At 38.0% G+C, this 15,670-nt stretch overlaps 1 protein-coding gene across 1 annotated transcript in view; it reads left to right on the plus strand.

The window, feature by feature from the left end:
• Positions 1-1,109: 1,109 nt before the first annotated feature.
• Positions 1,110-15,670, plus strand: part of LOC133122957 (heparan sulfate glucosamine 3-O-sulfotransferase 4-like) — a 117,700-nt gene continuing 103,139 nt past the window's right edge. Inside the window, exon 1 of the mRNA XM_061233252.1 lies at positions 1,110-2,333. Within this exon, the coding sequence (XP_061089236.1) occupies positions 1,699-2,333 (635 nt within the window). The 5' untranslated portion in view covers positions 1,110-1,698. The remainder of the gene's footprint in view (positions 2,334-15,670) is intronic.

Here is a 15,670-nt window from a genome sequence, read left to right on the forward strand (position 1 = left end):
AGTTAAATGTCAAATGTTTTGATGTTAAGTTTCCCATATCTGTCAGTTTGTTTTGAAATATGGAGAAATGTGATGTTGTTTCATAATATATTAGTATTAATACAATCACTTGTAAAAAAGTGAGTTTTTTTCTCCTTAATAAATATCAAATAAAAATAATAATTATAAAAAAGTTAAATTGTGACACTATCCAACATATCTCTGTTTATTTTTTTAGATCACAGAATTTTAAAAACAAAGGAGCTTACAAGGTCAAAGCTCATACCACTGTCTATCAATATTAATGACATTTTTGTGTGGAATGTAGTTGTTTTTGTTTCTGAAAGGACCACCAGAGCGCAGGAGAGAGCTTTAGGTGGTCAATGTCAGCACAAGCTGTATTTCAGAAGAAGCTGTATTGTTTCGGCTTTTACACCTGGGGCCAATAATAATAATAATAATAATAATAATAATAATAATAATAATATACGATCAGGAGGAGGGAAACTAAGAATGCGCGAAACGACTGTAAATGATGTTAGTACAATGCCGTGTCATTCATATTTTGTACAATTATTCCTTTAAACATGCTGTCAAACAATGCCGTTTGCGTCTTAATCTAAAATATTCGTGAAATTATGTTATTTAACTCCCTTTAAACATGAAGAGTACACCCAAGTATGCTAATTGCGCTCGCAAAAATCGTGTCATTTAAATAATTTATCATTTATAATAGCAATATACATGTAATTAAATATGTAGGCTAGCAAAGCAAATGTTCTCATTTTATTCGGGTTACCATTCTGGCTTGAGGGAATGAACCATGCTTCTTTTTCTTCATCGAAACTGCTATGGAATGAAGGCTTATCCGAGGTTTATCCATTTTTCTTCTGAAATTCTCTAACGGATTGAAGTCCAGCTGTAGTAGACCGCGGGTGCGCTCGGTGTTTTAGTTGATGTGCCGCGAGTGTTCTGATGAGCTCACATTGCTGATGCACACATCGTGTCTACCAATCAACAAAAGGCGTTAGGACAGCAGGCAAGCCTCCCAACTAGTCGAGAGAGTCAATGAATATTAATACAGAGGCAGCTCACTTTCATCCACACAAACTTAGCAGATTATCAAAGGAAAGACTGGTGTCAGCTGAGCAAGGTCCATGAAAATTTCAACAACATATTTGGATGTACACACATCGGATTCGTAATTGTTCATTTTTAAGTCAGCGTTGTGCACGACACTGGTGGTGAGGAAGATACTAAAAGCTGCGAGGGACGTGTAGCAGATGAAGACGTGCCTCGCACACTTCTTCCAAGACTTTTGGCAATTGCTAGATATTTTTTTTCTTTAAAATGTCAAGACTTCCTCCATCACGGTCCGTTCAATACAAGCAGAGCCGCTCATTTGGAAGGATGCTGGATCGCAGCCTTTCTAATCTAAAGGTCCGGTCCTATAAATTGTGACAAAGGCTGTCAGCATTGAAATAAGTAATCGATATTCAAGAATGCGTGGAGATATTCTTTTAGAATCTTAACGATCATTGCCCCTTCTATTCCCCACTGTGCGTCTAGGGCTTTCTTTTGAGGTGAGTGGTCCAGTATACTTGCAGTTTCAGCAGGAACATTGCTGATAGTGACAGATTATTATTGTTGAGGGTCCATGCGAGACTTTGGGTGAAAACATGTCTAGCCACTTCTCTGTGAGGATCACTGCTATCAGAGATGGCATTTTGGTCCAGCACTTCAGTTTTTACCTCTAAAGTGCCACGGAAGATCCTATTCATGTTTACTCTCTCCATCTCTGTCACCTACCTGTTCTATAGCTTGATGAGCTGCTACAACTCGTTACAGTTCCCCCTGCAAGACAACTACGTATACCAAGCAAGACTTGTGACAGAGGAGACAACTTTCGTAGCATTCAGGGAGAAACTTTATTCCGCCACATCCCAGGGTTATTTTGGTGAGGAACTGGTAGAAAGGACCGCCACAGAGCAGACGGCCGCAGGATATGCCGTCTCTACCCTCGACCAGCCGGATAATGTGGCTAGCGAACAGAGGGCAACGCAATGGGTCAGAACACAGCTTGCTCCGACTGAAATGATCGCAGGTGCTCAGAATGCAGTTTTTGAGAGAGAGCACCAGGAATCCAGCACCACGGACGACGAGCTCAACAGAAGGGGGAATAGCACCCCGGATTATGGGGAGAAAAAATTGCCACAGGCCATCATAATTGGGGTGAAGAAAGGGGGGACCAGGGCTCTTTTGGAGGCTTTAAGGGTTCACCCCGACGTCAGAGCTGTAGGGGTTGAGCCACATTTCTTTGACAGGAACTACGAGAAAGGACTCGATTGGTACAGGTGCGCTCTCTTTTCCTTTTACTTTGACTGCTCCATGAGTTGTAAACTGACAACAAAGTGCTATTTACATATAACGTATAGGCTATACGTGCATTTGTCGTATGTTTTGGGATTTTGAGATCAAATATTGTCTTTAAAATGCAAGTTAAAAACTGAAAGTTTCATTGAATTTGAATTGCTGAATGTGCTGCTTGAGCTGCCCTTGTCGTAGGGATTTCTATTTCAGTGAAAGTTAACGGTGCATATTTAGCAAAAGACATGCACACACACGCATCATACTGTTGCTTCTAAATCTCTTTTTGTGAAGGTTTGTAGGCTACGCATATCAAGTTATTCTAAGTTACGCACGCATACGAAAAGGGTAAGACTTTGAATCAACCACGCCGGTACAGAAAAAGTAGGCTGTATCGATTTGTTGAAAGTAGATAATCTCAAGATGTTCTGTCTTTGCTGTCTCAATGTTCAGAATGTTCTCAAGGTTCTGACACTTTTGTCTTATATGCGAGTTGTAGGTACACCACTTGGAATAGAAATGATATGTTCGGTATGTGGTAAGTGAAGAGCTACAGTGTGGAATCTTTGAGTCAATATATGTGTGTGACCACATTGAGAAACAATTGTCCCGATACGCTATTCTAGATGGACTCGATATTCACCTGTGGATGTTCTGTCTATTTAAAAAAATCGCATCTTATGCTTTGATCACTGTAACTGTGGCGAAAACGATGAAAACCGCCCCAAACCATCATTAGGTTGAGAAAATCGGTTCCACACATTCTGACGAAATTCATTCTGGGCATAGGTGTTTAATTAATTTTTGTAATTAGTTTAATTAATAGCGTGTTGTTACAATTTAGATGACCTCTTCTCTCTGTGTACACTTCATAGTTATTTTATACATCAAATAATTACGAGCCTAATTTAATGTACTTTTTATGTGTTCCCATGACACCATGGCAACTAGAAATGGCCATTGAATTATATGGCTATTCACATTAAAATATAGGTACAGCACTATGCCAAATAATATTTTACATTCAATTTGAAGTGACTCTTTGACAATTATTTTGAAGAGCGGATGGCAATTTTAGGTAGTATACAGACAATATAAAACACAATTTATATTTAGTATAATATATTTTTTTATAGAATATAAAAAATACATGAACAAATAACTTAAATCTCTGCTTGTCACACCACCAAACTGATGCGATACATTTGCTATGCTATTAGGCCTAATTGTGTTTTCAGGAACATGTGACCTGAATAGGCTATGTGGTTGTATTTACACATTGATATTATGAATTCAGTATATGCTTTAAATAAATAAATTGCGTAGACTGTGTAGACATGCAAGTAGATCTCAGTTTTGATGTCTACACACTGAGCTTGGTGTATTACAAAAATATTCTGTGTACCTACACGTTGTTACACCTGCATCCATGAGGGGAAAAACACAATGTGGTCTGTCAGAAAGCCAAAGATGCATTTTCTCTAGGATACACAGCACATTGATGCCATGTGTTCAAGAGAGACAAGAATGGGAATATATTATCCTTCGGATTGGAGTCTTGTAGAGCAGAATGGTGAAGCAGCATACAGGCACTAACCATTCGTAATGTTATTTAGTGTCAGAGCAGTGCTATTCTATTATGCAGCTTTCACAGCACAGAAAGGACTATTTAGGGCTTTATGTCAAATTTAAAGCGCATTTAACATGAAGACAATATTCTTACCTGGAATGGCCTTTTGCATTTAAAGTAGCTTCAACACTTGCTAGTGGGGTTTTCCACAAATTCAAGACTTCGTTGATTTCCCCATATGAATTAAATAACAGAATGTCACTTTGTAGGGTAAAGAGCTTACATTTAAAAAAGTAATGAAAAAGAAACCTCTTTTGCACTGAAAATGTCATTTTTAACTGATATGATATCAAATTAATAGCATTACTGTAGCTGTATAGCTGTTTTCGCTTTTGATTTGGTATTGTCAGACATTAAAAGGTATTTGAGCTTGGAGCATGCTCCTGAATTGTAAATGGAGTTTAGACAGGTGTTGAAGTATAGATTGACACATGCACCTTTTTGTCATAGACAAAGCCAAGAAAATTTAACTTGGTGGTACAATCTTAGACATTGGAATGATGTCTGACTTGTTCGGCAACCTATGTTCTGTGAAGTCTCTGAAATATGAGTCATTTCATAAGCAGTCTGTAATGAAATTTCTCAGGATGCACTAGTACACAAAATAGCTTGATAGATTGTTTTTATCCTTTCAAGGTAAATGTAATATTTAGCTTGTGAGCAGTTATTCTTCAAACAGATGCTAAAAACAGGATCGTTGTTTTCTTATTTGAATGAGCAGCATGTGTGAAAAGCAAAGGTCCTTCAGTTTGTGGATGGTAGGGGTTTGTCTGTGGTACTGTACCCACAGCTTGTGCAGAAGGGCAGGATTCATGCCGCCAAATCATTGTCAATAGGACTGCTTCCTCCACTGACTTATAGCTTCTTTCACATCAGCAGAAACTTTATTGCTAAGAAGGCTAAAGAGCCTCACGTGAGACATTCTTCAACATTGGGTGAGTTGCATGCATTTTATTCCTCTGATTGCATTTTTGCTTAGAGCCGTTTTTCATTTCAGAGGTGAAGGGTAGACACTAGTAGAGTGCTATGTTCTTTGTGTGGGGAAAATAAAACTTGAAAAATGCATTGGAGCTGATAAGTAAACAAAACTGAAGGTTGGCATGAAAGTATACTTTTTAAGATATCACCAAGCTAAGGTGCCTTTCTTGTGTTACAGTTACCTTTTTGCATTGAACAGCAGAGATGGCAGAAAGCACTTAAGAGTAAGCGATTCATAGAGAAATCAAAGATTATTTTTGGATATTTATTTATACTGTGATAATTTAATGACATTACTGAAGGGAATAGTTAATCTTCATTTTGTCTTCAATAAATTCCCTACCACTAGAAATGACATAATTTGATTTTTACATCATTTATGAAAATGAATAATTTGAAGGATGGATGCACAAGTGCAACCATATCCATAATGATTTAACCTCTTCAATTATATTGCTTCACAAAAAACTTGCTAACAAGCTAAAGTGGCTTTCTTTCCAAATATATTTCTGCAATCTTTAACAAGTTTACAGATTATGTAGGTAACCAATAACTGCCCATAATACATTCCATGATTCACACATCAACTGATTTAAAATTATGTCTGCTTTTCTATTCACGGAAGTCTTCCAAATTGAGAAATAAGCTCATTTAAGAGTCGAAGAGAATAGCATGTGGGATTATTGTAACTGGGTATTGTATACAACGGAAAAATCCATTGAATTTTCTGCTCATCAGATACCAGCATATATAGTAATTTATTTGAACATTATATTTACGTGTGTAGTGTTTTCTTCATCAATGTAGTCTCTTCTTTGATTCTAATGTACCGATATCTGGCCAATGTTAGGCTGCTGACTGGCAGCCATATATGTGGTACTCTTAGGCATATCCGACTCTGGCGTTAATTGACATCTGGCCCACACCATGAGTTAAGCACTGCTTGCTCTGGAGGCTTTTGACTTTTGCATAACAGAGACTTGAAAAATGCCACTATTGTACCATTTACAATACTAACTTAATTGAGTTTATTTTCATAATTTAGGTATATGGTAGAAGTGATATAAATACAAAACAATGTAGGTGAAAATGCAAAAATTACATTTATTTGCAATGACAATAATGAAAAACTGAAAATCACAAATGTAAAACAGGTAAACTGATAATATAGTTCCTGAATCATAAACTCCTTGACCACAAAATATGTATGCAAAATATGAGGGTGATGGGCACAACTGCTAAAGAATAAAGAAGCAAAATGTAAGCATTATACCCTTAGTGCCTCTACATCTAGACAAATGGATAAATGTGCATTGCAGTAAATCATAAACTAAACAAATCAACTGTGTTGACTCATTAAACTCACTTCTGCACTATTTGCAAGTGGCAATTGCTATATTTTCATCAGCACAGAGTTAACATATTGTAGGGTCCAAAAACAACTCTGAAAAATCCAAAACCACTCTGAAAATGAATAAAATGCTTTTTGTCCATTATAAAGCATATACAGTCATAGTGGTTTTCTGTACTGTAGAAGTTTTGAAAGTTGCTAGGAGATTTCAAAAGTCAATTTCATTGTGAGTGGTATTAATTATAACAAATATTGCATATTTATTCTATCGCAGATATTGATAGTAGTATGTGGTATAATGAATGACACAAGTATTCTTCTAATTTATTTTGTTGTTCTCTGAGCAGCTGAATACCTTCAGGTCATCTTTGGCTTCATATTGTTGCTATGATGGTATACGTTTTTTGGTGGTGAAATGTTTGTACAGTATGTATCCTTGAATTTATGCACCCAGATAGACGCTATTGTTCAGTGGGTCACACAAGTTGTAGATGAGACTTGACAGGAGTGCTTGCTAACAGGCCGAACTACGTGACAATGGTGGCACTTGCAAACTCAGGATTTGACTTTTATAGCATATCAGTATCGCTTACCAATGAAATGGGAGTTTATCACTTCCATTCATAGTTTTGTTGCCGGAGCACTGAATGTCAGTCTCAGGGCACTGGTGCCACGGCCACTAGGGAGCTTGTTTAAAAGCTTTTCATATATTTGATTCCATTTTTGAATATCATGCATCTTATATAAATGTAGACCAACATTCTATTAATCAGTCATAGCCAATGCTATTTTCGGCCAACACATTGTTGGTAGAATGCATTTTACAGTAGATGCACTGCTGAGTTATTTATACAGAAATGATAAAAAGTCTTATATTGTCTTATCTTAATATTGATTTTATGAGTAGTATTAAGGAAATGAACACTTCTTATGAGTAAAAGATGTTTCAGGTTTCAGGTTCTCCAAAGAGCCCTCCTGCTCATGTGGCAGGCACAGTTGAGGAGGGAAATGAACATGTTAAAGTGCTTATCCAACTGGATCTGTCTAACCACAGATGAGCCGCACTGTCTCAAACTCTCCCAAGGGCGGTGCACGAGAAAATGCTGCCTTCGTGGGGAGGCATGGCTGGCTGTGTTGGTAAACTACCAATTTAGAATATGTCAAAACATGTCAGCATTTATCTTCTTGTCTGCTATTCCTGTCAGTACATTCATATGCATATGATAAGGCATAATCCCTTCCTTTTTACTTGTTTCAATGCTATACCACCAGATATTGAGCTCATCCGGTAAGCCTAGATCAAATCCAGCTCCATTTAGGATTAGGCAACATCAGTATTAAATACTGTATGCACATTCATATCTATTACACGGCAGGTTTTGAGAGCCATCACATGGAAATCTGATCCCAGTATTTGTTTTAAGATTGTGGATTTACTCGAGCTATGTAAAGCATCAAATGCATTTTCTCAGGATGATCACTTCGATTACCTCTGAGTAATCCACAGCATAGCTATGGAAAGGTGTCACCACGGGCCTGGTCAGGATGTACAGAGCTGCATCCAGTTTTGACCCAGGGCTCCTGGAAGCTGTCAGAGGTGGACTTTGGAGACATCATAAGGCCCGGGGCTGAGGCAAAGATTGAAGGATTGTGTGTTTGAGAGAGAACAAAGAAGGAAAGCAAGAAAAGAAAAAAGGAAAGATCAGAGAAACTATAGATATCACTTCCATCATCAAAGGTGGTACCAAGGGAGGTTCTCCCTCCCTACCTGAACAGTTAATTTAGCTTTCTACAATTATGGGAACATTTGTGTACAGTGTGCAAGTACACAGTAAAACACAAATGTACAAGGGTACAGTTATTTTATTTAGATAACCTCCATGCTGGTATGAGAGCTGCTTATATTACTAGTAAGGCTTCAATTAGGTTGCCAAGATACACATTTGTATCATCACATACTGGCTTATCACGTGTTTGAGTGCATGTGGAGTAAGGTTAAGGCGTCCTTTTTCACAAATTTAATCCATCTTGCTGGCTAATTAAAGGGATTCTTGACAGCTCCTTAAACTATAAGCATGAGCAGTTTTTTAGCAGGAAATTAAAAATTGCACAGATCACTGCACTCTGATTATGAGTGAGACAAAATACCAATGGAACTGAAAATGCCTCCACAGATTTGAGACTTGACAGGTCTCTGGACAGGACAGTTCTTTGTGGAATTTCTCTGTACCCCTATCCTACGCCACAAAGCTCGGAGAATTGGGTTATAGCCAAAGGGAACAAAACCCTTCCCCCAGCTCCATCTTTTCTTTGGTGCTCACCCAGGAAGGCATAGATCCAGCAAGATGGCAGGTAGGCTGGGAGTATTGTATTGTAAATGAAATCACTGAAACGTATGCAGGCTGTTCCAATATTAGCTGTCCATTTAACTGGGACTAGGGAAGAACCTACTACAGGCATCTGCACTCTCCATTGGTCATTTACTCAGTGCTAAAGTAAGCTGCCTCAGGATCCTTTTGATGTTCATTATTAAGTAGGGGACGGCTTAAGTAAATAGCACCAAAGAGTATTTGTGTTTTTTAATGCACCGGAATGAAGTAAATCCCCTAAGCGCAATTTTATTTATTTAAATAATCGCACTTTAAATTACATTAACTTCAACATGACGTACAGCTTGTATATGAATCAGATGGATTAGTGTACATATGGGGGCAGCATAAAATCCCGTACATCCCATTTTAACAGCTGACAGCAAGGTCGCGGTAATACTGCAGGAAATGTATGGCTGAATCAGAAGATTTACACCTGGTGTTCTTGACTGGTGAATAGCCACTGCTGCATCAGTATTATATCTCAGCCGGTAAAAGTACAGCCTACAAATTTTGCCGTCTATGTAAAAACATAAAAACCACACTGAAAATAAGGGTCGTACAACTTAGAAAATTTTAGAATATTACCCAGTCAATGTTTTTTATTTGTTGTTCTTTGGTAGTATTGTAGTTTAAATGTTATGGTATAAACATGTTTGATGCAAGAACAATTCAAGTGAAGGTACATTGCATTTGCCACATCCTGTTGATGTCACCAGCGCTCCTTATTGGTACTATACCATGCCCCCCCCCCCCCCCCCCCGCCAATAATAATAGTAATAATAATAATTATTGGTGCCTATTTTTATGCCAGTTGCTAGAGATGACAGCAACGGTTTCCAAAATGATAATGGAATACAGTGATGTAGCTGAAAGGTAGCACTTAAATGACAAATGGATAAAATAAGGATAAAATAACAACATCACAGCATGTGGAAGACATGTACCTCAAGGAAAAGACAGAGCAGATAACATGAGGCACCCTAAAGAAAGTATGAGGCAGGGAAAAAAGTACATCTTACATTGAAAGGGAATTTGGCTCCAAAAACATTTTGCTAGTTAAATCTTTGGTTCAGGAGCCAATGGCTCCTTGGGTATTTCTTTATTTTTTGTCTAGAGCCCCATTTACAGTAAATAGTGAAAAATGCATTTCTTCTATCCTGCCAAAAACAATAAAAAAATTATTTCACAACTGCAGTCTGGTAAAATGAAGCAGTTGAGAATGGATTACTGTCAATCACTTATAATGTTTACTGAATATTAATGTTGTCATTTTGAAGTCAATGACATAGGCCTAATACATCAAAGGCCACCATGCACATATGACAATAAGTCAAACTGAAATGCTAATTTTGTTACTATAGTTATCATCACAATAGTCATCTTATTTCATTTGCACAGTATGCATAGCTAGATTATGTAGTTGTATAAACACTACTGACAATTTCACAATCTTTACAACACCAGTCTTCATCTCCTCAATGTGAGCATGTTTTTTTACCCAGACATTCACACTTGCTCAGAAGTAGCAAAAGAAAATAAAAACTAGTCCATATCTGTCAGGTAACGTTAGAATGCTGGCTGTCAAAATGAGCTAACGATGGGCTAATAGAAAGGTGATTATAAACGATATAATGCTGATTGCAATTTGCAATATATCACATCACAGGTAAACCCACCAGTGATCAAAATAATTGACTAAACACTCGGCAAAATATTTTGCAGGTAATACTGTTTTGCAGCACTGCAATCTCGTTTTTTCCAGTTTCAACCAAAGATCATACATCAGACAGAGATGTTCCCTTTAGTCCCAACACAACTGCTCTCAATTCCCCATCATGTCGTCTAGGAAGATTGGCCAAAAGAAGTGAGTAATCTCAGTCATGTTATCATCTTTGGTTGGACCATATGTAGTTTTATAGCGGCGTCCATGTTTAAGCCTTGATGGTGTGTGGTTTAAAATATTGTGATCAGTACAACCTTTAAAAAGTACATACAAAGTGCAGCAGTGGCGCATGACTAAGGCATCAGACTTTTATTTGATTCAGGGTGGGGGGAGGGCCTCTGATTACCACGGAATCACAGTCCGGGGCTCGAGACGATTTGGCTTGAAGAAGGCGTGTTGATCTCTTTCCGACTGCCAGGGGCAGGGTTGTAGCAGTGTTTCCTCAATGCACTTGGGTGATTGAAATAAACAGGGTGCAGTTGGCCACCAAATCTGTAACACATTTTAATAAAAAGTACGTACAAACAGCGTAGGTGTCCATTACAATGTCTACTCGAATCCAATGTCTACCTGAGGTTCACTGCATTAGCTGACATTGATAAACAAAATAGACAGGGCAGATATTGATCCCCGTTAAAAAAAAACTTTCATTTTAAAACAGCTGGGGGCTGTATTACAAAGGGAGCTTTACATACCCAGGGTTTCTTTATGTAAAAAAAAAACTCATGCTGTGTGGCCATATTTCTGACTGTATGCACAAAGGTTAAAGAACGGAGACATCATCTGCTCACACAGATAACTGTAAGGACTTCCAGTTGGCTGTGGGAACCTGATGCAATAAGGGATGAACAAAATAAGAATGAACACCTTTCATTAATAACACTAATCTAAGTAGAATCAATTAGACAAAGGAATGTGTGACAGCATTATTGCTTGAGTACATAGTGATAAAATTAACAGTGTTTTCTATAAGAAGCATTTAACAACACATTTAACAGCCTAAGATAGTTGGTAATTGATATACAGTATATCTTTTCAAATTGTGACAAAACTTAATTAATTTAATCACAAGATCCCAATTACTATTACAAGATTATTGCTTGTTACCACAAGCAAATGGTTATAACTACAAAATAAGAGTAATGGAAATTGGTACAGTAATGCATGTCTGTGGTGCTAATAAAGGATTCTCATTCTTAAAATTGATGGATCAATTTCAAAGTTGTTAACATTCCTGAGTTTCCAATCTTTTCATATCTCAGTTATTCCTAATAAAAAAGTATGTTGTCTGAAGATCTTTTCCGCTTATCTGTATCTGGCCTTAAAAAGATTATGTTGTGCAGCTCCAGTTTGTTTGAAGAGATTATTGGACTGTGAACATGAAATGTGAACATTTTGTCTTTGATTGAGCAGTAAATGCCACTTTCATGTCAAGTCATAGCTTTTTCTGTAAGCATTATTGAGAGGGTATTTACAACCACATTGGGTGATCTTTGTAGGAATTACATCCCTTTTTATACATAGCCCCCTCAAAAGTAATTGGACACTTGGCTTCTCAGCTGTTACTGATAAGTCAAATGCATTCAGTCACTTCCTTAGTGCAGGTACAGTATAAGAAAGCCTTCAATATCTACTCTTGATTCTAGGCTTTTGATTGCCTTTGGCATCTGTTATTGGCATTTGTCAACATGAGGACAAGAGAAGTGCCAATGACAGTCAAGGAAGAATTCTTTGGATCTTATTGCACAATGTGACCGCAGTGAAAGACAGGATATTTTCGGGGCTCCATCACATACTGTAGTGTAACAGTACTCCTGTGGGCCACAGTGTCTGCCGGAAATGCTTCAAGCGTGCGCTACACCACCTGATTTCACTAATTAGCTTATTACCTGAACCAGGCAAGTAAAATCATTATTGAAATCAGGTGGTGTAGCGCACATTAGGAGCAATTACCTGCAGACACTGTGGCACACAGGACGTGGAGTTCAGTAGCGCTGGTGTAATGTAATGAACGTAAAAGACAGCGATATCGCACAGTGTATACCGAGAATATTCCGATATTCAATTTTTAAAGGAAAAAATGGTGTGGATGCATCTCTGCAAGAGAGACACATTCAAGTGAAAGAATGAATGACTCAGAAAGAAGTTACTCTGAAGCTCATTTGCATGACACAACAGTCACTGTACACCTGTATGGACAGGCTCAAGGCCCGTACCACTCTCGGAATGGAGGACAGTAACAGACCGGATTAGCCCGGAATAGACCAGATCCCGTGAGGGGAGCTTGAGCCCTTTGCAGCTCTGTCACGTTTCTGTTTCTCCCAGTCAGGAGGAATCTGCTTTTGCCAGATAAGACTGTGCGTCATGGCATGCGAGAAGGCACCTCAGGGTACTCAGATGCCAGTGCAGCAAGTCGTGGAATTTAGTTTTTAATTAGCACTGAGCCCGCTACTCGCTGTGCTGAGACGTCTCTCTCTAGGTACCCGTCAAGAGCATGGCTGACTGCAGCCAGCATCAGTCTACCCCACCTTTCCACTTCATTAAACTCCCAAGCACTGAAGAGTAATGAAAAGATTCTCTGGTTCCAAAGAGGCAGCTTAATGTATTCTCTTATTATTTTTTTTCCCCACTTGCTTGACCACATGTCACTATGGTTTGCCGGTAAATCAGGCTTGGTAATTGAAAAAGCACCTTGGATAGCTCTTGGATATTGTTCTATGAGAGATGTAGAAAATGAAAAAGGAAGTTGTCATGATAAATAATCAGCATGTTCTACTGTCTTAATGGCTTCATTATTTCAGCCATGTTATGTTGCTTTTGGTTTTTGAGGGGCAAATGAGTTTACAATTTCCAAAGACAGTTGACTTAACGGTAGGAATATTGTGAAAGGTGGAGTTTTATTGGGTTTCACATTAAAGAGCATAATCATTGGTGGGCTTGGCCTTTACACTCGTTTCTCTGGCTGTGAAGAGGTTTTCTTTGGTTGAGTCATGAGAACAAAAGCGGGATTGTTAGCATTTCAACTTAAAGGTTTTTGCACTCTAAGGACAGTGACAAGGTGGCTCTATATTTTTAGATTTAAAAAAGAGAATGTAGAAACTTGGATCCCTCCGTAAATTACAATATCTTTCCATCTAGCAACGACTTTGTGGGGAGAATACACAGTAGTTCATTTTTGCTTCATATTGCTTTCATGAAGTATAAGTGGATCAAAATTATACTTCAAAGTTTTTCATATAAGAATAAATAATTGCAAAGGGCTGCAGTGCCCTCAGTGATTCACTTTCCTTCACAGGCCATGTCATGCTGTGTGTGTGAGTGTGCATACATGTGTGTGCATGCATGCTTGCGTGCATGCGTGTGTGTGTACAGTCATATGTACATGTGTAAATTCCTGGAACTCCTGAGAGGCTTCCACTATGATGATATCATATTAGCTAATGATAGCAACTGGTTGTTACCAAATACAGATATCAAAATAGAATTAATCAAATTAATCAAATTTTGGGGATAAGTGTACTTTTTTCTCATGGCTTTAAAAGGAAAGTAATAAGTAGTAAATTGTTCCATTCACATTTTACATTCCATGTCATATACACTCAGTGAGCACTTTATTAGGTATTATTGGACTTCTACTGCTGTAGCCTATCCACTTAGAGTTATGAAGTGTTGTGTGTTCAAAGATGCTCTTATGCAGATCATTGTTGTAATGTGTGGTTATATGCGTTAATGTCACCTTCCTGTCAGCTTTGACTGTCAGCAGGACATTCTCATCTGACATCTCTCATTAACAAGGCATTTCTGTCTGCAGAACTGCTGCTCACTGGATTTTCTTTAGCACCATTCCTTGCAAACTCTAGAGACTAGCGTGTGTGAAAAACCCCAGGAGATCAGCCATTTCGGAGATACTCAAAACCACCCTGTCTACCACCAACAATCATTCCACGGTCAAAGTCACTTAGATTCATTTTTTCCTCATTCTGATGTTTGATGTGAACATTATCTGAAGCTCCTGACCCATATCTACATGATTATTGTCTTGGCTGATTAGATAATCACATGAATAAGTAGGTGTAATAAAGTAAAAATGTTCCTAATAAAGTGCTTGGTGAGTGTATGTGTTGCCTGAAAGTGAAACCTATTTCTGTCAATGGAATTATTGACACCAAATAATGGAATTACATATACCAATATAAAGTAGAAGCAGAGCAATCATTCCAGGCTTAAAATGATTCATATCTTGCAAGGGTTATTTATCAGCTGTACAATTTTCATGATGTGATTTCAGTCAAGGGGAAGAGTGATTCCATTCCACACAGTTCTGACTTACATGCATCTCTAAATCTCCTGGAATAAGATTTTGCCCAGGCAAATAAGCATGTCAATCATATTTGTCAGATTCCAATTTTCCCTGATGTCTCCTTTGACACTTTCTCCTTCAGTTGGTTATCATTCAGGAACACAGAGTGGTACAGTTGTTTGTTTCCAAACAAAACCAAATAAACAAATGCAATAATTCAATCAGAACTGACAGAGGCAGAGGTTGCTAAGGGGAATGAGAGCTCCTTGGCCTGCTGAGAATGTGTATCAAATTTGCTGTCAGGGGAAAAACAGACCTGATGATCGTTACTTGAGAGAGAGAGAGAGAGAGAGCCTGCTTTGTTCAGAGACTCGAGCACGGAATAAGAAATTCTTCCTCCACACTTGATTTGCTTCAATAATTTATTGAATATGCTCTATGCATCCTGCAAAAAGGGGTTCTGTATGGGAGATTACTTGGGCTGACAAGCAAGCACTAGAACTAACAAGAGGGGCAAGTGGGAATAGGTGGTTGGTCATGTTCTGGTGAATCGGAGGAAAAATGATGAGTACACTGCAAAATGCAAAATCTTTTAAAAAGCAAGGCCAGTATGCCAAATTGAATTTACATATAACATTAATATAACAAGCAGCTCACAAAAGCCAAGAGGATTAATTCAGTTACCTTCTGAAATTACACAATGTTCTGTCTGGTGTGAGTTTACACTCTGGTCTTCATTTTTCAGGCACCATTTTGTGCACCTAACACACAAGTTAACTTCCAGCTGCCTATTTATTTCTCACTTCATGTTGTTGTTTCCTTCGAAAGTCACAATGTGTTATTCTGCTTCAAGGCCATTTGATATGTCATGTAGCATACTAATGGTTTTAACACATTGTGAAACTATGTAGGACCAGGACATTATTTTCTGCACTCAACATACTTCTGATCAAAGAGAAGCTTTAGAGTA

The sequence above is a fragment of the Conger conger genome, chromosome 2 (genome assembly GCF_963514075.1).
Source record: "Conger conger chromosome 2, fConCon1.1, whole genome shotgun sequence".
Lineage (NCBI taxonomy): Eukaryota > Metazoa > Chordata > Actinopteri > Anguilliformes > Congridae > Conger > Conger conger.